Consider the following 26,244-nt stretch of genomic DNA (forward strand, 5'->3'; position numbering starts at 1 on the left):
CCTCTCAGCTCTTGAGTGCCAAGTGTTCATCCAACCAACATTTGAAAGTCAGCTTTGTGCCAGGCGCCCTCGTTATGATCATTTCTGTCATTAGGAAATGTCAGTCTGAGGGATTTAAGGCTGAAGGATGCCTGAGATTTGCTTTAAATTCTTCCCATAGAGAAAGAAAATGAGAAGGGTGAAATGTTGGTAATACTGAATCTGAGTAATTTGTACCTGAAAACTCGTTCTGCCATTCTTTCTCCTTTTGTGTGCGCTTGAAATTTTCCATAATTGAAAGTGAATAAGTATATTTAAAGCAGTGCAGAGTATTTGCAAAGAGACACAGCAGGGGTCTGCAAACTACGCTTCACACAATTGTGTCTGTAAATAAAGCTTTATTGGCACACAGCCAGGCCGCTCTTTTGCATACTGTGGCCACTCCTCTGCAGTACAGAGTTGAGCAGTTGCCTCAGACTGTGCGGCAGCAAAGCCTGAAACACTAACTCTCTGCGTCTCAACAAAGAAAGCTGTGGACCTCTTCTAGGGGGCCCTATTTATGTCCTCTCTTTGGGGAATGGAATGTTAGACATAAATGTATGACTAAATAAGCATCTCACTTTTCAAGTATCAAAAGTCTTTTACTTTTTCAATTTTGAATTAAAAAATATATTTCTAGAGCATACCACATGCTTTCCTTCCTCCTCAGAAACAATTTTAAAATAACATAAAATGTCAGACTCTGAGGGTTAGTGTCAGGGTGGCTGCAAGGCAGGGAGGGGTCCGACCACAGCTGGGATGCGGCTGTAGTGGGTGCCCCATCCCCTTGGAACTCTTTGCTATGTCTGCATGCCCTCCCAGCCCGGGGGCTTCTGCCTGCCCTGCGATTCATCTTCAGAGGCCCCTTTGCCCCGGCAGAGTTGAAACACCTGGGTCTGTAGACACCCTGGGCAGGAGTGCCCATATTGCTGCCTGGGTCTGGATGGACTCACACTGCAGAGACCTGCGGGAGGTGGCAGCTCTCCAGCCTCCTCCCGTTTCTGCCAGCTTTCCCGCTCCCTCCCCAGTTTCTCCTGGGACAAACACTCACACACCAAGCCTCACCTCAGAGGATTTCTGGGGAGTCTAATTAAGATCTCATTCACCCTGATGGAAGGAGTATGACTGGAGGACACCTGGGTGGAGCTGCCTTCGAGCTGCTGGCTCAGGTGCGGCTGCAGGAGAGGCATTGGGGGCTCCTGTTCCTCCTGGAAGAGACGTGGGCACAGGCAGTGGACACCCTGCCATGCTGGAGTGTCGTCAACCCCTCCAGGAATGAGGGTTGTGATTCAACCAAACCTGCCTGCCTGAGATCCGCTAGAAAGTTAAATTCAAAACCGTACAACCCCGAGTTCCCACTCCCACTCCCATACTCCCTCCCTCAACCCACAGAGCCCGCTCTAGCCTGAGACTGGGCTGTAGAGGAAGGGGGACCCCAGGTAGTCTCCTTCCTCCAAGGAACAAGGCACAGCTGAGACCCCTGAGAGTCCCCCCTCTGGGGAGACCCAGTCAGGGTGAGCCTGCAGGGAGTGGGGGGTCAGGAGGCCGGGTTGGAGGAGCAGAGTCAGTGAACCTGACCCTGTTTACACGTCGTACAGAAGATGGAATAATCTGCAGACCTTTCCCGGATGCCTCTTCTTTAAATGGAAGACATAAAACACGATGCCTGAGTGGTTGACCCCAGCCCTGGTCCAATTTCACTGACTCCTCCTCTCAATAACCAGACTCAGAACCTTGATGTGCCTCCATTCATTTTAACCTTTAATTTATTCCATGTTTAATTTCAACTTTTTGCTTCAGTCCCTCTGATTGAAGGTGGCAAATGTTGACTGAAACCAAAGTTAAAATTAAAATTGTATCATTCAACATTCGCAAAGCCAAGTTAGTGCAAAAGGAACATAAGTGACTGAGCTCTCGGGTACTGTTTTCACACGCTAGTGCACATGTGCACACATGTGGTGTGTGGTATCGTGGGCTTCTGCCATGACGGTGCCCTGTGTGCCTCACTCCCCGACGTGTGGCTTCACTGCACAGCACTTTGAGCTCCGTGTTGCACTTATCCCAGCTCCTCTGTGGTCCTGTGTCCTGTGCATGTGGTTAGTTCACCCATCCCCAGCTGACAGACATCTGGCCCCTCAGCTTCCCTGAGCATATTTGTGCAGACCCACGGGTCAACTGCTGGGCCTCTGGGGAAGCAGGTCTTGATGTCCCCAACCCCACTAAAACACGCAGCTCCTGTCTCCTCCTCGCAATCGGATCCGAGCCCCGTCTGGGGTGAGCTGAGCCTTTCTTTCTGCAAAGAGCTGTTGTGTTTCTGGCTTTGTCTTCAGACAGAACACCTTGCTCTCTGAGGGCTTGGTGTGCTGTGACCCCTGGAGGATCAGAGGACACAGGCTGAGGGATATGTCCTGAGCAGGCCCCACCCCTGACCTTTCCTTGGCTTCAGACTCTCCCACCTGGAGCCAGTGTCACCCGTAGGTCTGCACACACCTGCACAGGGTCCTGCAGGAGAGCAGAGAAGACAAACAGCCAAATATCCATTAACCATGGACGGGTACATAAACTGCAGTACACACATAAGATGTAATACTGCAGGGGCACTAAGAGAAATGCACTAGACCTGTACCCTTCACAGCCAGCGAGATCTGAATTACTCAAAACAAGGGACTTACTACGTAACATTCAGGCACAGCCTTATCCAGGGCTCTAATGTCACCACCAGAAGACTGTTGCCCTCCTTGTGTGTTCCTTGGCTTGGCCTGACTCTTGGTGGCAATGCCTATTCCTGAGCCAATAGCTGGGCTGGTGCACCGTACGACCCAACTCAGACCCCTGGGACCGAGATCAGCAGAACCTCATCAAAGAAAAGCCAAAGCCAGACCAGTGGGGGTGGACGACGGTGGGCATCCTGCTGCTCCACTTGAGCAAGTGACCATGCCGGTGAAGGCAGGGTGACAGTGGTGCCTCCCTCACAGGCTCGGTGGAGGGTTGGAGGAGCTGAGCACCAGGACAGGGCCTGGCCTCCTTTGGGGCAGCCACAGTTGTGGCAGTTATGGGTCCTGATGGGATGTGGCTGTTCTTGTTGCCGTTCTTGATGTCTATGGAGAGTCAAAGCAGTCGATGGACCCCTGGGGAAATCCAGGTAACATAAAACTAGCCGTGCTGAAGTGTACGGTCCAGCAGACATTTTATATAGATGGACTCACACCAGATGAGGTCCTCTGTGTCTGGCGCCTTTCACTGAACATCATGTATTCAAGGTTCATCCACGTTGTAGCATGTGTCAGAGCTTCATTCCTTTTTATGGCCATATAATACCCACCGTGTGGATGGACCATGACTGGTGCATCCGTTCACCCCGTGGTGGACTGTGAGGTCGATTCCACTTTTAATGTTAAAGCAACAACAAAAGAGGTCTGCATGGGCTTAGAGGTCCCAGAAGATTAAAAGCTAGAGGACAAGTGGTCAGGGATGAGCAGCTCTACCAGGCAGGACCTTGGTGGGGAGGCCTTTTGCCATGTATTACTGTCCCCCGCACACAGTGGGAAAGCCCAGAGGAGAGGACTGTCCCCATAATGACCAGGGCATGCCCCCCCGAACCTGAGAACCCCTGAGCCTATGTGTCCCTCAGCCCTTGCTCTTTTCTGTAATCACAGCAAGAACTTCTCATGCAAATAAATTCAGTGCCAGCTGATTCTACTACCGTCGCCTTATGATTTTATTTTAAATTTATTTTGGAACTCTGAGCAATAATAAAAAAATCATTACCAGCTATAATAGACTTGGCGGGGAATTTGGCACTTCCATTCATCAGCGATCACCCTGAGATCGTTGTTGTTGTTAAGGAAAGGAGAGAAATACCTGTCGTGTGCCACTGAACTAGGTCTTAGCCAATCAGATGCTCGCTATTAAAAATCAAAGACGGTATTAAAATTTCATGACTGTTAGGTTTGTGGCCAAAATCTAATGACAGAACAAATTGGATCTTTGCACAAATAAAAGGATAATTGCTTTTTAATGCCCCTGTTATTCTTGTACAATTGATGGGCATTTACTTCTGACTCCTCAGTCACTGGGGGCAGAATCGCTTTTAAATTATGACAGAGACCAATTTTTTTTGCGGCTGTTTTTATTGAAGAGAGATTTAACACCCAGAGGAGGAACGAAAGGCATCAGCCATTTAGGCGGGGAGTAGCCTCCACCTTTGGCGCCAGCATTTGGGGACACCAGGAAGGCTTTGCCAAATCCTCTCAGGGCTCCTAAGGGCTTGGAAGAAACTAAGCCCTCCACGTACAAGGGAATTGTCTTTGTTTTCAGGCAAAATCTTTCATCGAAAGCTTAGAAGTTCCTGCTTTCTTACAACATATAGACCATGCCTACTTCTTACTAGAGATGTATTTTTCCTTTCTCTTTGCTTTCTCTTTTTTATCCTCACCACCTAGCAGCACTCAGTATAAACTCAGGCGAGCATGAGTGGATGAGTGTTACTCACAGTGGTGCCGTCCACGTGCTCCTGCACTCTGCTTCCTCACGTCCCACCTTCCCCCTCACTGCTCCATGCACCTGCTTCCCAGGGGCAGCACAACACTGAAGATTTTCAATGCATATTAGAAAAAATATATAAGTAACACATGATTTCACAGATACAGGGCAAAGCTAAATTTGGTGACATTTTTAAATATGTAGAAATAAACAGGACTGTCACAGAAATAATAGCACAGCTGGCAGTCTGTTGCATACACCTGCACAGGTTGTACACTCTGAAACTCCAAGAGTTACCGAACTCAGGTCCGGCTGCCGGCCCCCTTGAGAAGGAAAAAAACCTCAGAAGTTAAACGGTTGGTGTTAGAAAAGCAGATGCATTCAGCTGGAGGAGATGGTAGGCTATCCTATCTCAAAGATTTACATTACTGAGGGTTTCTTAAATGGGGGATGAGGGAAGGGAACGTGGGAAATGAAAAGCAGGAGGGAGGGACACAGGAGCAGCAAGGGCTTCATGTAGGGTCTCAGGTGCAAGGTCTTGTCAAGACTCTGTCTGGTTTCTGCTCCCGTCTTTATCTCAGGGTCTGGGTAGTATGTGCAACTCTGCAGGTTCAAGCTGGGTGAGCTATAAGGACTCCGTGTCTATAAGTCAGGTACATCAGGTACAAGGTCTCGCCAAGCCTTCGCCTGGTTTCTGTTCTCATCTTTGCTGTTGTCTCAGGAACCTGCAAGAGTTTGATTTGTTCCAGAGTATAATCATCTTTTCTGCAGCCTTTTGCATAGTTTCACTTCGCAGAGCTCTGGTTGTCTTGGCTGGTGCCCAAGGTCAGCTTCTAGTCATTTGGCCTTGATCACTTCTCAAAACTCTGAGTCTCAAAGAAAGAACTGTTAGCTTTGCAAAGCACTGATTAGCTTCTCAGCCTTGTTCTATTTAGCAAGCAAGCCAAGTCAAGGAATGGGAAGAAAGAGTGAAGAGGAAAAAAAAAAACTATCCTTTTAAAAATTCAACCCCCTCCCACCCCCTTTGCAGCCCAGGCAGTTTTAGGTCCCTATATGGCTTCAGCCCTGCTCACTCCAACACAAGGTATGTCATTCAGAGACAGTCTGATGTCAATGAGGTTCCATAGTGTTGAGCAGTGCACAGCCTACACAACTGCCCACTGCAGTCCTGACTACTGATACACAGACAGGGCAGACAACGAATGAGGCAGGCAAGTGCCTCAAGCTTGGGAGATGATGTTCAAGGCAGCCACACAACTCACTGGACAAATCGATTGTTTCTTTAATCCCCTACACTGAGTTGCCTGAGTTAAATGCTGGCTTTTATCATCTGTTGATGTTAGCAATGAGCATGTGGACTCTGGTCTGTGCCAAGGCTCTGATGGAGGCAAAGACAAGTCCCTGGCAGCTGGAAAACAGCTGTTCCAGGCACTAGCCACAGCAATTCACATGGTGACCAGAAGCACGTGGTCACAAGAAGAGAGGAGGGGAAAGAGGCCTGCAGGGCCTCCCCAGGCGCTCCTGGCTGCTGGCTTGGCCCAGGCTCTGCAGCTGGCCGGAGGGGCTGAGGGTCTGCCCTGGCGACATTCTCATGTGGCTGTCTCTGTTTCTCATAGGACCCCTGCCATGATCGGCTGCTCTTTCGTGGTGGACCGAGAGTATTTTGGGGATATTGGCCTGCTGGACCCAGGCATGGAGGTGTATGGTGGGGAGAACATTGAGCTGGGCATGCGGGTAAGTAAGGCCACGTGGGGGCCACGCAGGGGCCATGCGGGGGTCTCTCTGTCTGGGTGGCACCAAGACCTCTCACAGAGGGTGTGCAGGAGCAGGCTTGCTGGGGGTTGACCTTTCCTGCACAAGGGACCCACCCTGTTGCGTGAGCTGCTTGTTCATGATCAGTCATGACAAAGGCCCCAGAGTCTGTGCTAGAAACCTCTGTAGCAACATGACCAAGAAATTCCACACCTTTCAAATATAACAAAAGATGATATGTCATGTGTCATTTTCTTTTTCAAGCCATTCATTTTTGTTGCATGACACAAAAGTGTTGGCTGGTGGTGATGGACTGGAGATTCCAGAAAGCTGGTTCTTCAGAGCAGAGCTTGGCTGTGTGAGAAGAGACTCGGGCTGAAACCATCTGTGCGACAAGCACTGCTGTTTGTCTTGGGTGGATGTGGAAGGCAGGGGTGCAGGTGGAGGCTGGAGTGCCTGGAGACCCCATGAGCAACACTTCATGGTGCTATGGAAAGCAGCTCGCAGTGGAGGCCTCAGCAGGCCTGGGTATGGGGAGAGAGTTGGGGGCATCCCTGGGGAGAGGCAGGTCTCAGTTCTGAGGAGTCACGTTGAGCCCTCCAAAGAGCAGGGACTGGGCTTTCCACCCCCTTCCAGGATTGCTCCAGCCTCTGTGATTCTATGGGGAGAGCACAGACCACAGGGTGTGAGGAGAGCAGAGAGGCCAGGGCTTCTGGAATTGCCAGGGAGGGGAGGGCGGCTTGGACGGTGACGACAGAGGCTCAATCATTCTCCACTGCTGGATGCATTCTGTGGAAGCACAGAGGGGTTTGCTGGTGAATGGGTGGGGCTGTGAGTGGTCAAAGGTGTCTCGGCAGAACGGGACAGAGGGACAGAGCAGCTGGACAGAGGGAGGTGCCACTCCTGAGATGGGAAGACCTGGAGGGGCAGGTGGGGTTGATGGCTGCCTCTAGTCACAAGATGCCAGGGCCCTGAGGAGCCCACAGAGAGGCTCCCGGGCCAGGAAGGGCTGGGCCCGGAGAGGAGGGAGCTAGATTCTACTTTCTCAGGTTACTCAGCTGCGCCACCAGCTCTCTGAGCATTTTGCGGAGGAAAAAAAAAATTGTTCAATGCATCCTTTTATTCTGAAAAGAAATAAATCAGATTTGAATTCAGCGAGGGTCCGGCCTGATCTGCAGATGGTTTTCTGGGCTTTGTCCACACCCGCCAGGGCTCAGCAGGATGGGTGCACAGGAGATTGATGTGGCCACGTGGGCAGCAAGTCATTCCAAGGCCATGTGAGTCGAAGGATGTCACGAGGTGTGGGATATCAAAGGACATCACCCATGAGAACACCTCTTCCTGCAGGAGGTTGTGGGTTTAAGCTCTCAATGTCGGGGCACTTGTGAGGCCCAGCTTGAGGCAGTCAAGTCCTCGTCTGTAAGCAGGTACGCCCCCACAGTTTTTCATGCGGTTCCTGCAACAAGAATGCCCAGTTTAGAGACTCCAATTCATATATGAGCAAGTGGAGGCCCCAGAAAAGGGAGGGAATTGAGCTGGGGCACCCAGAGCAGGAACTGAACCCCAGACTAGTCTGAGTCTCTAACCAGCTGGTTAGCTCTGTCTCTAACCAAGAAGCAACTGCCTTGGTAAGTCACCCCGGTGTTTGTATGTGCTGGATGTATCCGTTTCCTGGGGCTGCCATCACGAAAACAAGAGCTGGGGGCTTAAAGCAGCGGGGACTGTTCCCCTTGCAGCTCTGCAGGCTGGAGTCTGAAGTCACGGCGTGGGTGGGGCCGCTGTCCCACGGAGGCTCCGGGGTGGAGCCCTCCTGCATCTTCAGCAACCCTCGGCCTGCACATGGCATCATTCCGGTCATATGTTCATCTTCTCCCTGTCCCCACATCCTCCTGCCTCTGTGCCCTTCTGTGTCCAAATTTCCGCTTTTTATAAGCACACCAGTCATATTGGATTAGGTCCCACCCCAGTGACTTCATTTTAACTTAGTTATCTCTGTAAAGGCCCTATTTCCAAATAAGATCACATTCCGAAGTATTGAGGGTCAGGACTCCAACATATTTTGGGGGAAACACAATTCACCTTGCAACAGAGGTGTTATTCTATGTTTATTACTGAGCAAGACAGGAATGTGGAGCATTCGAAGAAGGATTCCAAAGATGGAGGGTGAGGAGAAGCCCAATGCTCTTTCCACTCTGTCCCCTGAACATAACTGAAGTTCCTGCAGAAATTGTAACCCCCAGGACCTCCAGCACCTGGCCCAAGGACAGGGGGTGCCTTGCCAAAGGCCCTGGGTTCAAAGAGCAGTGCCCAGGCACCAAGAACCTTTCCTGCAGCTGCCCCATGGGTCTGGGTTTTGGCTGCCCAGCTCCGGGGGACATCCAAGCACACAGACCTCTCCCAACTGCTCAGCACAAATCCCCCAGGGCTCCTGAGAACCCCAGCCATGGCCCCTCCTACTGGACAGTGGGGAGCCAGGGAGCTGGGATCTGATGCCAGGGGCTGCCCAGCTGGGAGACACAGTGCGAGTCCTGGGCAGGCAGGTGGCCTGAGCCAGACCACATGGTCTTCAAGAGCCCTTGACCACCACAGAGAGCTAATCAAGCATCCGAGTCAGCCTCTGAGTCAAGCCTGGGAATTTGCAGTCATGTGGCACATGCGAAGAAGGGATCTGTAAGAAAGGGAAGGTGGGGGCAAATTCTTTCACAAGGACTTGCTCATACCAGGGTTCCTACATATGAACGAATGACTTCATCCAGTGCTTCACCAAAGACCCTGCAGCAGGGATTCAACCACGTGCAGTTTTCTTCTCATGTGCTGTACAGATGGTGCTTCCCAAGGTGGCCACTCAACTTTCTCTGTGATGTGGACACTCCTCCTTAAGAGTTAGTGCTGGGTCTGTCTGCCTTGGATCTGGGCTAGGCTGGTGCTGGTCAGCTGTGGAGTGCAGCAGACACAAAGCCAAGGGACGCCCAAGGCTGGTCACAATATACATGCTTCTACCTTGTGCTCTGGGAACCCAGATGCCCCACTGTGGAGGAGCCAAGCCCCACATGGAGAGGTGACAGCAGGTGTGCTCCTGCCTGGGACCCACACACGTTTTCCTTGGCTCTTGGCTGAGCCCTCCTCACCCATCAGACGCATGGGGCAGGGCAGGGTCCCCGTGCCTGGAAGGTGCCTGCACTCAGTAGGTGTTCAGTGACCATTACTGGATGAACAAATGAATGAATGAATGAGCGAATGAATGAATGGCCAAGACCTCGCCCCTACCATGGCCCCCACTCCAGGCGAAGGGTCCATGCAGCCCAGCCCACCTGCACCACTCTATGACCAACCTGCAGCGGGGCAGGGGCCTGTGGTCTCCACACAAGTGAGGGGGTCTGTCTGGAGCTCAGATGTGGAATTGTTTTTGGTCCATGTAGCTGCTGACATGGACCAGGAACAGAGACAAGACCCCCCTAAAGTGCGAGTCTGTGCTGGGCCAGTGTTGGGGGCACCACTGGATGACCCCTTTGGGGAGTTTTCTAATCTCACCTCAGGACATCTAAAATCACGACTTTCAAACTTGGAAAAACTACATTGCTAATGAGCTTCTAGTAACTTCTGAGCAGCTGTTTATAATTTATCTGTAAGGAAGAATATGTAAGTGCAGGTTTACAGACATCTTTTTAGGCCACTTTAGATGGTTTTACGGGTGTTTTCATATCTCTTTCTGGGAGAGGAGTACCAGAAATGGCTAAGCTGTCTTCCGTGGAACTGCAAGCTTCCCTGGTCAAATCCATTTAGGAAACCTCTTTACTGCAGGACTTATCAGGGCCTTTCCGAGCGAGGGACACCTGTCCAGACTCTGGGGGCTTCTCAGAACACAGTTCAGAAACACCACTGCATGTCAGTAGTTCCTGTGTCTGTATCTTCCTCGGGAAAGTGGACACAGTGCTGCCCTGTCTTCCCTTTCCTTGCACAGGTTCCAGTGTCTGTGATGGCCCCTGGTGGGTGTGATGGACATTGTGATCACAGCAATCACTCACATGGCAGGCCTGGGTTACATGCCAGGCACTTGCACTTTGCCTTGTTGTATCTGCACGACAGCCCCACTGCTGTCCTGGTGTCATAATGAGGAAACTGAGGCACACGAAGTTCCACAGCTGTCTCCAAACCACACAGCCATGCCTGACTCCTAGCCAGTCTTACCTCTGCAGGAGATAACACTGACTTCCCTGAGAAGGGGACTACTCCATCCCAGAGAAACATGAGGAACATTCCAGCTAGAGACATGGGCCCCAGAACCCGCAGCTCCTCCTCCACACAGTATAGGACACTGTGGGCTCTGCTCAATGCTGCACCTGTCATCGGCATGTAGTAGGTGCATGCTGAATGGCACAGCATGAATGAACGATGGAGCCCTCCCCTGCGAGCTGTCTGTTGGTTCAGTCCCCCGAGGTTGTGCCGATCAGGGGGTGCCAGAGCACAGCAGGACGTTGGGGTGTCATAATTTGTGTTGGATCTGGGACTAACCCCCAGCCTCTTACGGAATGACCCCATACTCCAAGGACTGTCCTGCCCCCAGTGCCAGCAGGACCCGCCTAGGGCAGGGCCAGCTCCTTGCTGGAGCAGCAGCCACATGGGCCTTGGAGGACGCCTGCAAGCAGCATGAGCCTCAGAGCGCTGGAAGTCAGGTGTGGAGCTGGAGCCCATGTAGAGGTGCGCAGGGAGACTGTAAAGCCATCAGTGCCAATGGATGTGGTAATGTCCAGCAGAGCCATGTCTACGTGTCCCAGATTCAAGAGAAAATGAGTCTGGCAGGGAAAGCGGGTGGGTGCCACCGACAGCAGGTTGGCCCTGAATGAGAAGGCACACACTCCTGGTGCTCGGGGCGCTGTGCCGCACGTTTGAGCACCCACTGTGTGCCAGGCAGTCTGGACGCAGTGTGTTAAATCCTGTGTGATTAAAACCTGGCTGTGAGGCCTCCGCTCTGCACAGACAAAAATTAGGATGAACTAGGGAAGCAGAGGAGTGACAGACACAGCAGCAAGCATCTATTGAGCACCGACTGTGGGCTCAGCTGGCAGGAAGAGGGGGGTCCACACCCGGGGAGACCTGAAGTGCCCAGAGTACCTGGAGAGGGTGCTAGGGTGTCCATGTGTGTATCTGTGTGTCTGTGTGCCTATGTGTCTGTGTGTGTCTGTGTGTATCTGTGTGTGTGTGTCTGTGCGTGTCTGTGTATGTGTCTGTTTCTGTGTGTCTGTGTCTATGTGCCTGTGTGTTTTGGGGCACTTTCAATTCTCTAAACATACATGTACCGAGCCCGTCCCATGAGTAGGACTTTGTGAGGAGCTGGGACATAGACAGTGTAGGGCTGTTGGGGCTGATTCCTGACATCCATCCCATTCCCCCGAGGGTGTCTGGAAATGCTGGGGTATTGTGGTGTCACCATAGCCCAAGGGATGCCTGGGACACCAGATTTCCTACCATGCATGGGACAGTAATGAATTGATCTCCCAGACATCAGCTGTGGCCCCCATGGAAAAACGCTGGTCTCAGTAGCCCATGGCCATCCATTCTGCCACCAGCAATGGGCTTGGCCCTGGTCATGCCACCCAACCCTGGCTGATAGGAAGGAGGGGTGAGCACCATGGCTTCTGCAAAGGAGCTGCTCCCCCTACAAAAGCCTCTGGAGAGCCCACCCCTCATGTGGTGGCTGTATGCGCTCCTGGTGGGGCAGCCGCCGTCTCTACCCCGGCCTCACATGACACCAGCGCCAGGCACAGACCAGCCACAGGTACACTCTGTTCCAACCTGTCTAGTCCCAGCCTCTTGTGACTCGGGGCCAAAGCTCCCCCATTGCCACCATGGTGGGCATGCATCCCCTCAGGCAGCTGGATTTGAACCTGTATATGTGATCATCCCCATCTTGGGGTAAGGGACACACATGTGTGCACCCTGCTCTGGACAGCGCCTGGCCGCAGTAAATACTCAATAAGCACCTACCAAGTGAATGAATCAGTGTCCTCGGGCCAGGGTCACCGCGGCTTCCCGTGAGCTGTGTCAGTGTGAGGGTCTGAGGTTTTGCTGGGTTTTTGCTTCGTTTTCTATTTTTGGGGTTTTGGAGGATTTCATTTCGTTTTCTTTTGTGTTTTGCCTGTGGGGCTTCTATTCACGGAAAAGATTATTGAAAACTACTTTTTAAACATTTATACACAGTTTATTAAGTTACACCTTTCAAAACCTATTTGCTTTAAGCCTTTAAGTTCAACTTAAAGATCATATTATTATGGTTATAAATTCAATGAAATAAGAACAGACAAGTTCCCTTTGTCTTTGATTAATGTTTGATTAACTCAGGGTGTGCAGATTAGATGCCGTTAAAGTCAGTTAGTTCTATTTCTGCCTTTAGTTAAATTCCCTCGAACCTTTTAAAAATGATGCTCATAAATGTAACGTATTTTCTTTTAAGCACTTTGAATGCCTGATACATACCAGAAATCCCCCCCACCAAGTGCTTTAAAAATTCAGTATATCTAGTAAATTGAATTTAAACCAAATCTCAATTTCTCTTAAACATTTCAGGATTGCTTGCAAATGTATTAAATTCTCTCACACATCCCATTTTAAACCACAAATTTAGAATCAACCCCCAATTACACATTTTAAAAATGGAATCAGGAGGTTAATCTGGCAGATTCTTTAAAATGCTGACTGTCCTTAAATGTTTTTATTATTAAACACCAAACCTTTGCAAATCATTCCTGAGCTTAACCTAAAAGCATCAATTCTCCATGTTTGATTTATTTTGTCATCTGCACACTGAACACTAGACCTTCCGGGGTTGGAGGCATTAGCATCCTCGGGGGCAGGTGTCCAGGCAAACTGTCAGTGTCCTAAGGAAGCCACAGCAGGCGTCCGTGCTGTCAGATCTTAGAGGCCAACAGATGTGCCTCCAAAACCAACAAAGAGAGAGGAGCGGTTGTCCCCAAAGCTGAAGGGATCAGGGGAGGTTGTAGCGCTGTGGGACTTGGTGACACGGGGACGTTGCACCTGTCAGACAGATGAGGTGCCTGAGTAGGGAGGCCTGGGGAAGAAACACCCCAACCTCCCCTGCAAACTAAACCCACCTTCTACTGACCAAACCCTGTTGCAGCCAGAGGGCAGGAAGCCTGGGGACCATCGTAGGGACTAGGTCCCAGGCTCAAACCAAGCAGGGACAGGCTGAGAATCCGCCAGTGACGGAGGACTTGGGGCCGCACAGTCTCAGGGAATAGCCCCGATGATTCCCTTCTGTGGTTCAAGGGAGCCCCGCATGGCCACTGGGTTGCGTCTCTCAACTCTGTTCTCTGAGACTGCTCAGCCGCAGCCACCAGCACCATTCACTTCTCCGCTCGGTTGGATTCCCTGATCGCTCTCCTGTCCTGTCCCTCTCCTGTTCACGTCTGTGCCTTGCCTGGCTCTCGACCACATTCTTGCTGGACACTGTCCTGACATAATAGGGCGTCAGAAGTGGGGTGCATTTTCCAGCCACTCTGGGGCCAGGGCCGTGGATCGTTGGCAGTGAGAGAAGCTGCTGAGTGGGAACCTGGTCCTCATGGGGAGAGAAGGGCTTGGTGCTCCTGGGTCTTGCCCATCCCGGCCCTGCTTGGAGTGGCCGAATCCCCCAGGCTCCTCCTCCCTTCCCTCCAGTGGGCCCGGCCCATGGGGAGCTCCAGCGGGATGTCAGCAAGATGAGGGTTCCTTCCCACTCAGTGCCTCATGGCTGGTCCCAGTGTGGCCGCGACTCCCTGCAACTTGACCCTGGCAGGCAGCACCTCCTCTGTGTCAAGCTCTGAGCACAGACCGTTACTTTTTTCTTTTTAAAATTTATTTATTATTATTATTTTTATATTCTAAGATGTTGTGGAGCAGTTGGGGAGGAGAGAGAGAGGGGAATGGAGAGGGGGACAGGGTGGAAGGAGGGAGGGGCGTGGTCAAGGCCCATGGCACCCCCTCATTCTGGCAGGGAGCCCAGGGGGCTTCTGGTGGCAGCTTGGTGGTTGTCACTGGGCTGAATGTGGACTTTGGGTGCCATGGCTCAGGTCCTCTGCCTCCCACTGCCCTGGCTTGGGAGCCCAAGGTGCTTCAGATCCTTTTTCCTGACATTTATCTGGAATGGTGTCACAAAATCCCCTGCTGTGGTTCACTTTGCCCCCGGCCACACATCCTTGAATATTCCCTTCATTAACATCTTTTCAGTGGAACCATTTAGGATGAATTATCTTTCCAGCTGGGACTTGGTAGACACAGTACTCAGAGAAATGTTTAGCATGCAAAATTGGCAGAAGCAGTGATGGGTGGGTGGGATGGGAAAACAGTGATTCCTGGGACCCCCGGAGGTAGGGGGCCTTCCCTGGGGACAGCAAGCATGTGGCGCAGTGAGAGCCTCATTGGACATGTGGAGTTCAAGGAGCCTGGGAACACAAGGTGGGGGTCGCAGTTGGGCCACATCTGAGGGTCAGGGTGGGGTCTGGATGGAAGCTGTGTCTGAGGGATTGGGGAAGGAGGGAGAAATAGGAGGAGGTGTCCCGTGACTCACGAAAGAGCCGCAGGCATCAGAAGGGAAGAACTGATAGGACCGGGGCTGCCATGAGAACCCAACTCTGTTTTCCCAAAAGACTGCTCATCTTGGATTTCAGGAACCAGGTCTCACATGGGATGGGGGATTCCCTCTGAGACCCTCTGTTGTGTTTGAATGAGAAGTTGGCATGGGGCTGGGGATTGGGGGAGGCGCAGCCCCCTGGGATATCACCATGTATGTGCAGGGGTGGGGGTGGAGACATCAGGAGGGATGTCATGGTGTCTCCAGACCCTACAGCCGAGCCTCAGGCTCCTGGGGAGATGGGATGTCCTCCACTGATGTGTGGCACTGGAAAGACGGGCGAGAATATTCTGTGAGAATCTTGCAGCTGTGGTAGCATGGGAAGGTAGGTGACCCATGACGCACGAGAGCTCTGCTGGAGGGTGGCCGAGGACAGGACACATGGTTAACTGAGGCATGGGAGGAGGCTGGGAAGGGAGTGTGCCTGGCAGATGGGGGTCGTGTGTGAAGAGAGACATCCCACAGTGAGGTCAGAGTCCCCACGCCCCACTGGGAAGCAGGTAGGTGGAATTTGGGGCATGGACATCTTTTTGCCTCCACGCAGTAGCTGAGAGCGAGGTGTCTGGTGGAGGGTGGTGGCCACCGCTGTGCTGATGATCAGGGAGTGGAGGAAGAGCAGGAGCGTGCTCACCTGAGCAGCTGCAGACTGCATGTCACGCTGACTAATAACTGGGCAGGGGAGGAGTTATTTTAATGGGAGGAAAGAAGTCCTCGGAGGCACCTGAAGAGGTGGGAATCTAGCAGGAAGGAGGGCCGGCACCATGCTCCATTCTGCCCCAGCACTGTGACCGTGGCAGGTCCCTAACCTGGGCTGCGCTTTCTCCTTGGTGAAGGTAGGTCTTAGGCTCCGCCTTGGGGAGGTCCTCCCTGCTCTGAATGAGGGCTTCTGGGGTTGGAGCTGCTTGTGGGACACCTGGGGCCAGTTTACTGACTTAGATGATGTGATATACAAAGAGATGTATGTGCAGGTGTTGATGTGGGTATAGACAGGAATACAGGTGTAGACATAATTATAGACACATACACAATGTTACCTCCACATTCTATGTATACTTTATACATATAAAGCATATAGATGTGTCCGTGCATGTATGTGTCTGTATATAATATATGTATTTTACTTTTATTGCTGTCCAGATTTAAGGGAGCTTGCCACGAAACAAAAATTCCAGCAAGATAAAGTAAATTATAAGTAGCAAGAAAGAAGATTGTGGCAGAGACATGAAAGGAAGGTAGGACAGACTGTAACACAAAATGTGCACACAAGCCTCCCAGGAGAGCCTGGGGGCGCAGGTGAAGGCAGCAGGCGTCCAGGGTGCTCACAGGCCCATCATCTGGGTGAGCACAGCTATTCCGCCCCATCCGAGGGCTTCTGGGAGGCTGTGCAAGCCCAGGATTGTGGCTGTTCCTGTTGAAAACAGGCCGAGGCTGGAAACCAAAGGGCCCTCCAGGGGAAGCAATTCTACTTAGGCCCATATCCAGCCCTGGAGCCTCTGACCTGATGCTGAGTCTTAGAGTGGGGTCTCCCTACAAGCCTAGGAATGGAGCAGGGCAGGGCAGCGGGGTGTGAGGAGAGTGGTCAGAGCAACCAGATGGGCCCAACTGAAGGCCCCCCAATTCCATTTTATTCCGCACCTGTGTGGCCTCCAGAGCCCTCTCTCCTGCAGGACAACCATCCCCACTCAGCTGCCCTGTTTGGAGCAGGGACGGGATTTATCTCAAGCAACCTTCCTAAATACAGTTGTCCTTAGTGGAGCATGTTTAGTACTAAACAGTGATGATTTAAGGCAGCACTCTGTGACAAGCCCACCGCGTGGAGAAGCTCTATAAATTGACAAACCACTGTGGATCCTTGTGGCGAACACAGCCAGCTGGGGGAAGTTGAAACGTTCTCGATCCTTCCTGTCCCCGTGGGCTGCGCCCCCATCAGAAGTGACCCTGCAGGCTGATCACCCAGCTCCCACCAGCAGGGCCCAGAGCAGGCAGGGGAGGGAGAGCCCAGGCATCTGTTTCCTCCTGTTCCCACCCCTACCCTCTGTGTTTCCAGGGGACTCCTGGAACCCTCTCCACCCCATCCCCTCTCCAGGTGGGAGCAGTTGCCAGCTTGGCTGGCCTCTGGCTTCCTCCTCGCCTCAGTCTGGCTTCTTGGCTCCCATGCATGGGTGGCCTGTTCCTGCACTACAGACCCCTGGTTTACATCCCTGGATTGGCTTCTGTCCTGGCGGGTGCCCCTCACAATACTTTGCAGCATCTTCTTGGGAGCCACACTACCTCTGGAGGACAAAGAGAAGGCCCCACACCCCGCAAAACAAGAAAAGGGCCAGCAAGCAACTGGAAACTAGGCCCAAGGCTCAGGAAAAAGGACTAGCCTGGACACCAAACCCAAGGGTGCTGGCTCGGAAAACCACAGGAAGTAGGAGGTGGAGGATGCGTAGATGTCCCTGGGGACAGAGGGGCCCAGGAGAGGGGGATGCAGATGAGGGAAGAGGGTGGAATCAGAGAGACCTTGGCCTCACGTGGAAGGGATGGTGGGGAAGCCCAGCGCGTGGTCATTGTCCTGGGGTGGGCGGTGTGCAGAGGGAGCACCTGGGGGCCATCACTACACAGACGCCGAAAAGTGGCATGGCCTGGGCGGGCAGCTGGTGGCACTCAGGCCACACCAAGCCCTTGCAAGAGACAATTTCCTCCCTCCTGTCTCTCCCTTCCTCTCCCCTGCCCTCTCTGTCTCTCTCTCCACCATGCGCCACACCCCCACCGGTTCAGTGACTTGTCCAAAGTCATGCAGGAGTACTGGCTGACGCGAGAATCACACTCAGGTCTGGCCCCCGATGCCGCCCTGGACGTGGCTGCCCCTCCTCGTGCCTTGCCGGCTCCAGCTGGCCAGCCCGGGCTCAGGCTTGTCCTCTCTGTCTGCACATACACCCCAGCCTCTCGCCTGGACGCCAGCCGCCCACCTGGTGCCTCCACTCGGGCATCTGATCACATCCCAAGATCGACACGTCCACACCCCTTTCCTGTCCTGACTCAGTCAACAGCAGCGTGGGCCCATCCTCGTCCCTGCCTTTCTCCACATCCATCCAACCCACACCCAATCCTGTTTGGCTCTTCCTTCAGATCCACACAGAACCCTGTCAGCTCTCTCCGCCTCCCAGTTCCCACCCAGGCCCATCACTGTCCCTGGAAGGCCACCCTCATCCCTCAGGACTGTGCTATCCCTGTGCAAGGACATTCACATCATAATTCTTGGAACCTGTGATGTGACCTTCCACGGCAAAAGGGACTTTGCAGGTGTGATCAGTGAAGGAGCTTAACATGGGACATTACTCTGGATTATCTGGGTGGCCCAACATCCTCACAAGTGTCCTTATAAGAGGGAGGCTGGCAGGTCAGAATCAGAGGAGGAGATGTGACAATGGAAGCAGAGGTCAGAGCGATATGGCCACGAACCCAGGGATGTGGGCGGCCACCAGAAGCAGGAAGACACAAAGGCTTCTCCCCTGGAGGAACCAGCCCTGCGGACACCTTGGCCTCAGCCAGCGAGACCCACGTTGCCCTCCAACCTCCAGCACCATGAGAGAGCGGACGTGTGCGGCGTTAATCCCCCAGTCTGTGGGGTTTGTTACAGCTGCCGCAGGAACCTCGTGCAGTTGGCACCTGACATCACCCCTCCCCCGCTGTCATCCCAGCTCCCGACAGTCAGGGGTTTTGTCTGTGAGTTCACTAATGTATCACCAGGACCTGGATCAGGGCCTGCACACCAGGGAGAGGTGGACACCCAAGGCTGGTGGTCACAGGCAGAGGTTGTGGGTCACCTGCTGAGTACGGCGGTCTCACTCCCGCCACAGGCCTGGCAGATGCTGCCCATTTCAGGTCAGGCATGATCCTGGGCTTGGTCCACACTGTGCACTGTGGCCTTGCTGACTGGGCACAGGTGGCTGGCCACCCCGAGCTGAACAGAGGAGAGGACCCCACACCCACCACCCCATGAGTCTCCTGCAGAGGCCATCCTGTGAGCAGGTGTGGGGTGGGCAGGGGAAAGCAGGAAGGAAGGAAGGAAACAGGGAGGAAAGGAAGGAGAGAGGGGGACGGAGCAGAGACCCACCCTGTCACTGGGATCCAGTCCTCTGGGAGCTCAGATGGACCCACGTGATGCGTCCCCTCTGGTTCTGAGATGGCCCCAAGTCCACGAGCTGGGAGCCCTAGACCCCTCCCCACTGGATGCTGATCCAGCGCTCCCCGCCAAGGGACTGCCACTGCCCCCAGCCCATCCCACCAGCTGATGAGCCCTCCTAGAACTTGGATGCAGTGTGGAGCCTGCGAGGATTTACCAGCCTGTCACAGCTAATCTATTCGTGAGATCTGGCACAGTCACTGAGGCTGAGATCAGTGCCTGGGGAGGGAGGCTGATGTTTGCTCAAATTTGAAAGGCCTGTCTGACCTTGAAGTCAGCCCAGGCCACCTGGCCACCCCTGTCCTGGGGGCAGCAGGTGGAGACTGGATCCAGCCCACTGGCCTGGCTGTGGCCACAGAGCAGGGTAGGTTAGGGTCCCCAGCACCAGACCTGCTACTCCCACCCCCCGAAGGTGTTACCACAGGCTCAGAGCCATCCCCCCTCCCTGTTCTCTTTCTTGTCCTTCACTAAAACTCTGACTTAGGAGAGGGTGGCTCCAGACCTAGCCCACGCCTAGCACCAAAGTCCCACCACCCACTTCTGCAGGTCTCAGCTCCAACATCACCTCCCTGGAGGTGGCCTGACCACACCGTGTGACAGAGGATGTAGGCTGCCACCACACCTCATTCCCCGCTCCTCCTCCAGCAGCAGGTCTGCTGCGGGCTGTCACTCAACGGAATGTTCTGGATGAACGGTGAGGAACCGCATGGCACCTGCTGTCTGCTGAGAAACGCCAGAGCAGGCCCATGTGTCTCTGAGACAGGTCCTTCAGGAGAGAGAGTGGCAGGAAGTTCTGAGGACTGGCAGTGTGGGTGAGGGCAGTGGTCTCAGAGCCACCGAGAACCAGGTGGCTGCTGGGCCACCACCGGGAAGCGTAGCACAAACAGCTTAGAGCCGAAGCAGCGCAGCCATGAACTTGGGTCTTGCACATGACCGAGCCACTGACGTATCTACCAACATGTCAGCCAGCCCCACCCTGCCCATGTGGGCCACGTCCCCTACCATGGAAGGATAGCACTGCCCCTGAGATCAGAGCAGCACAGTGAAGGGCACGGGGCAAGGGCCGTCCGACTGCAGCCTCCTGACTGACACCATGAGGACTTTTTCCCCAGCGGCGAGGACCTGGGCGTGGCAGCTGGATGCGAGGACCTGGGCGTGGCAGCTGGATCCTGGGGGGTCAGGTGGAACACAGGGTGGGCGGGCACATGGCCGGCTTCTCCTGTCAATCCTGGAGAGGAACGTGGGGAGCTCACAGACACTCCCAGGCCCAGCTATGGCCAGTCTGTGTTCCTGCTGCTATTGCTGCATAACAAACTACCCCATAATTTAGCGGCTTAAAATGACCATTTTCTTTTGCTCACAACTTTGTGGGTCAAGAGTTCCAGAAGGGGCCCTGTGTCAGGAGGCAACTGGGCTGAGCTGGTCCCCAGGCTCCCCTGGGCAGGATGTTTATCCACGGTGGTGCACGTGGCTGGCAGGTGATGCAGCCTGTCCCAAGAGTTCAGTGGGGCCATCGTGAGAGCAGCTGCAGTGGTCCTTCCATGGCTGGGCATGCTCATGGCGTGGCAGCCGCAGAACTCCACACGTGAGCTCTGGTGCTGAAGGCAGAAGCAGGCTTGTGGTGACATTGTGTCCTCTCTGACAAAGGAATCACACATCTGTCCAGAGTCAAGGGAACAGTGCAGAGCCCCCAGCTCTGGGTGGCGAGAGCATCCGGGAACTTTGCATCTTCTTGTGTGTTTGACTTCTAATATTGTCCCCTTCTCTGCACTTGTTCAAGAGTGAGGTGGCTGAGGTCAGGGCCCAGGAGCCTGTGACTCCACCACCTACTAACCATGACCATGGGCAAGTTCCTTAACCCCTCCCTGCCTCAGTTTACTCATCTGGAAAATATGGTTTCATCAGGATTAAATCAGTTAACACGTGTGATGCCTTGAAACCAGTGCCTGGCAGAGTAAGTGCTCTATAAACTCTTGTTTATGTCTCATGGGGGACTTGGAGAGCGGCTCCTGGCTTCTGACCTGAGAAGTGGACATCCCGTTGGCCACAGGCCCTGAGGAGGGTGGGGCCTCTGCCTCGAGCAACTTTAACGTGTCCATCAGGCTCTGTGTCACTGGAGCAGACTGTGCCACTGTTCCCACAACTCTGCGGCAGGGAGGAGCCTGCAGCTGGTTCCGTGGTGTGCCCTCTGGTCCTCACTCCCCAGCTCATCTCCTGCCCCCAGGTTCATGTCCTGCCCTCTGGTGTTCGTCCTACATGATCTGCTGTCAATAGTGGGGGAGGGGTTATGCTGACGATGACCACTCCCCAAAACCCCAGCCTCCCCTTGGGGTCCATCCTACACAGAAGCCCAGAGTTCCTCCAACATCCCTAATTAGATGGTGCCGGTCCCTCCTGTAAGGCCCCAGGGGCTCCTCCTCACACTGAGAATTAAACCCAAACTCCCTGTGACCTGCAGGACCCTTGCTGCCTGGCCCTGCCCACCCCTCTGCCCGTCTCTCCTGCTGCCCACCTCCCACTCACTCTGACCTCCTCCCCTTCCCCTCCGAGCCCAGCCCAAGGGAGCTCTCCCAGCCAGCCCCCTCCTCACCTTCAGGCTCAGCCCCAGTGCCTGCCCTGAGATCGGGGCACCAGCCACCAAGGCCCTGCTGTGCTTTCTCCACATGCGCATCTCTATCCTTGGTGGTGGCATCTGTATTTTCTACTGCCTTTCTCCGCCCTCCTGCCTCCATTAGCATATAGGATCTTCTCGTGCATTGTTCTCCGTCTGTCCCTGGTGCATGCTACGGGTGCACACAGCCGGCGCTCAATATATTGAGTGAATGAATAGATGAATCATCTGGAAAAGGGGGGAGGGGCCTCTCTGCAAAGCACTAGAGCAGGGGGCTGGTGGGGGGACATCGAAGATAGCAAGTTATCAGTCAGCTGAACAGATTCTTACTGCATGCTCAGGGGTGTCGAGCACCATTCCAAGTGCTGGGGATTTAGCAGTGGGGGAAGCAGGCAAAACACCCCTGGGTGAGCTCACCTGAGATGAATGGACACGGCCTAGATGTGGTCTGTCAGTGCTCCTAGAGAAACAGGGGCAGGGACAGGCCTGGGCAGGGCTTGGGACAGAGAAGGGACAAGATCAGGGAAATGTCGCTGTGATTGAGCGAAGATGTGAGGGAACTGAGGAAGGGAGATGTGTGGCTAACAGGGAAAAGTGTTTCTAGCAGAGGGAACAGCAGTTCAAAGACCCTGAGGCGGTACTGTGCCTGGCGGGAGGGAGGCCACATTGCAGAGACCGCGAGTGGCCCGTGGCCATGTGCTGGCCTATGGCATGTGACCCACGAGCCACATATCCCTGTGCTCTGAATCCCCACCCCTAGCTCCCCAGCTGTTTCTGATCTGTCATTAACACAGGTGGCCACGTGGCATTTCTGATCAATTTAGCCCAATTAGAGGAGTAATTCTGTGGTCTCTGGGCCAATTTACATTTCTGTGATTGTAGAAATGCCAGGCTCGTCTCCTAATGAGGAAAGTCCTAGAGCCAATTAGAGGAAAATGAATCCGTTGCATCCATTAGGTTTAATAAAGGTCAAGACAAAATCAAGCAGTAAGGGTCCCAGTTAGGAAAGCCACGTGCAGAACAGAAACTGGAATCGTTTGCTTCTCCGCTTTAAAACTTTCACACTGGCTGCTCCTCAGGGCATTATAGGAAAACTTTCTTCAGAAGGCAACTACTGGACCCCGAGTCCCACCCCATCAAGGGGCTGCATTAGCACTGGAAACTTTGGGGGCCCAGGTGGTGGTTTTGCCCCGTACTCCCAAGAGTGGATTTATCCAAGATCCTGTTAAACCTGGTCTCGCCAGAGGCAGAGCAGTGTCACCGTTACTGGCGGGAGGAACAGAGGGAGGTATTCTCGTGGCTGCTCTGCCGCCCAGACTCGAGGAAAGAGAGTCCTGGAGTCCAACATCAGAGGGACACAGTGCATGTTCTTCTCCATGTGCGGTGGGCAGAGGGGAGAGGATGAGGAGGGAGCCGTGAAGCCCTGTCTTGTTCTGTAGAGCCGCTTTCAGGAAGAGCTTGTTCTAGTCACAGGTGGGTTGTTGGCCTGATAATGTAAGGACATCCCCTCTCCCCAGCATCCCTCGGAGCAGGGCTGTGGCCACAAGGTGCCTGCTCACCGGCCAGCCATCCTCTGCTGATCAGTCAGGCCCCCAGGCTGGGAGAAGCAGGTGCCGCGTGGGGGAGGGTAAGTCCCGTGTCTACTTGGCTTCCTTTGTGAAGAAGCCTCACTGAATACACTGGGCCTTCAGAAGACCCCTTGAGACTTGCATTTGGAGCGTGCATCTGCCCATTAGCCAGCTGGGCCACCTTCTCTCTCTGAGCCTCAGTTTCCCCACTCGCTGAGGAGGACAATAGGACTTGGCTCCTGGGGCTGTTTAAAGGTTAAATGCAGTGGGGGCACTCAATGCATGGAACACAGCAAGCCATGATAAATGCTAATTATGGTTATGTGCAGACGTTTCTTAATACCATTTTTTCTTTCCTTTATAAAAACTAAAAACTTTTCCTTAAAAAGAAAAGAATTTTTTTCTTTAATGTAAAAACGCTGGAGATACACTAACTAGAACAAAGTTAAAATCACCCGCAATTTTGTCCTTTCACAGCTTTTGTTGCACATATTCGAGCATTTTCTATACATGCATGTATACATTTATGTACAACATGTACTGCAGATTTGGTTGTTTTTACATGTGCAACCTTGTTATAACCTGCTGGGTCAGTTCATGGGTCATGGACGTTCACCCGTAATTCCACACCCTACGTCAATGACAGCCCAATATTCAACTGTACCCTGCTACCCTGGGGCTCTGTTTCCAGCTCTGAGGAGGTTTTAGCGTTTCTCTAATTCTATCTAGCATTGAAATGATTGTTTTGGGGTCTGAATCTTTCCTCACATCCTAGTTACTTCCTTGGGATAAATATCTATAGAAATTGAATTGCTGTATATTTTATGGTTTTTGAGACAATTTGACAAATCCTCTCCCTGACCCCTTCCCCAAAAAGCTGTGTGTAGTATGTATCAATGTGTGTGTGTACTGCATATGTGTGTGTGTGTATTGTGGGGTTTGTGTGTGTATGTGTGTTTGTGTGTGTGCAGTATGTGTGCATGTGCTTATGTATGTGTGGTGTGTATGTGTGTGTTGCATGTATGTATATGTTGTTTGTATGTGTGTGTGTTTATGTGTGTATGTGTGCATAGTGTGTGTATGTATGTGTATGTGTAGTTAGTGTGTGTGGTGTGTATATGTGTGGTGTGTATGAATGTGTGTATGGTGTGTGTATCTGTGGTGTGTATGTATGTGTGTGGTATGTTTATGTGTATTAGTATGTATATGTGTGGTGTGTATATGTGGTGTGTGTGTGGTGTGTATATGTGTTGTGCCTGTGTGGTTTGTATGTGTGTTTATGTGGGTGTGTAGTGTGTATATGTGTGGCGTGTGTGTGTGGTGTGTGTGTGTGGTTGTGTGTGTATGTGTGGTTGTGTATGTGTGGGTGTGTGTATGTGTGTGTTGCATGTGTGGTGTATGTGTGTGGGTGTGTGTATGTGTGTGTAGTGTGTATATGTGTGGCATGTGTGTGTGTGGTTGTGCGTGTTTGTGTGTGTGTGGTGTGTGTATGTGGTTTGTATGTGTGGTGTGTGTGTGTGTGATATGTGTGTACATGTGTGTGTGGTGTATATATGTGGTGTGCATGTGTACGTGTGTGGTGCGTGTATGTGTGTGTGCGTGAGTGTGTGTATTGTTTTTCAGTAGTGATGCATGAGGAAGGCTGTTTCCCGGGCCTGTAGCACATGGGGTCTGAGCAGATATAATTTTTACTTTGGCAAGCACGACAGACACACAGGGGATGTCCTCGCTGGTGGCTTCGTTGGCATTTCCTCAGTTACTGATGATCTGAGCACGTGTACATGTGTTGACCACGTGTTTTTCTTCCTTTGCCAGTTTTTTCTAGGGCGGTCCTTGTTTTCTGGCTGGTTTTAAGAACTCTTCATCCCTCGGGGATGTTAACTCTTCATTGCTGGTGCAAGTGCTTTCCCTGCTTGTCATCTGGCTTCACTCTGTGATGTTTTTACACACACGAATTTTTAATGGAAACATGTCTGTCTTTTTTCCAGGACTGAGCCTTTGCCATCACTCTTAGAGAGGTCTACTTGAAAGCCTACTTGGCCATTTGAAAATCCTTCCTTCTGATGCTTTTACGGTTCTTTTTCACATTAAAAGCTTTCATCCATTGGAGTATATATTTTTATATAAGTAAGGTTGTGATCTTTCTTTATAATGTTTTTTAACAGTGGACTAATTCTTCTCACATCATTCATTAAAACTCCATCTTCCACCACTGATGGGAAAAGCCACCTTTATCACATTTTAAGGACTTATACAAGGGTACTTCAAAAAGTTTGTGGAGAAATAGAATTAAAAGATAATATGAATCTTTCCATGATCTTTTTCAAGACCCCTTGTATATATTGACTTGCATCTATGTTAATATTTCTGCTTTTAGCCATTATCTCATTGCTTTATAAAATATTTTAATGTTTTAGCAATTGAATACATATCCATTATTATTTTAGAATCTTCTTGGCTATTCTCTTGCTTTTACTATCTTCATGTGAACTTCGGAAACATTTTACCAAAATCTATGCCATTTGTACAGGCTGAATTTACATAATGTCACATGGCAGCAAGACACCAGGACGAACCATAAGATAGGCTTCTGGGCTTGAATTCCTCTGATCGTACAGCCCTCCTGTTTTGCAGATTATTTTCCCTTTATTCTTCTTGGGTCCTGGAATACATTGTCAATCTGAAGCTTCATGTCCTTTTACAAATCTGGAAGGTCCTCAGTTTCTTGGGATGTGGCCTCACCAGATCTGGAAATCCTACTGTATATCTGATGGGGCATCCCAATCTATCCTCCAGGTTTCCTGATATTTCTTTTACATTTCCTCTCTCTTGATCATTCTATGGTGTGTTCTGGGAAATTTCCCCAGTTCAACATTCCAATTAACAAATTCTGTCTTCAGCCATTTCCAGATGGCTATTCAGTCACTTATCTAGCTTTGATTCTTAATTTAGATGACTACATTTTATATTTATGAGGCCTTCTTCCACTGGCATTTTCATACCCGATTTTTCTTTTTTG

At 52.1% G+C, this 26,244-nt stretch overlaps 1 protein-coding gene across 1 annotated transcript in view; it reads left to right on the top strand.

Moving 5' to 3' along the window:
* Nucleotides 1-26,244, top strand: part of GALNT9 (polypeptide N-acetylgalactosaminyltransferase 9) — a 154,820-nt gene that overhangs the window by 105,267 nt on the left and 23,309 nt on the right. Inside the window, exon 6 of the mRNA XM_063087450.1 lies at nucleotides 6,117-6,234. Coding sequence (XP_062943520.1) covers nucleotides 6,117-6,234 — 118 coding nt within the window. The remainder of the gene's footprint in view (nucleotides 1-6,116; nucleotides 6,235-26,244) is intronic.

Source organism: Cynocephalus volans, chromosome 2, assembly GCF_027409185.1.
Source record: "Cynocephalus volans isolate mCynVol1 chromosome 2, mCynVol1.pri, whole genome shotgun sequence".
NCBI classification, from domain to species: Eukaryota; Metazoa; Chordata; class Mammalia; order Dermoptera; family Cynocephalidae; genus Cynocephalus; species Cynocephalus volans.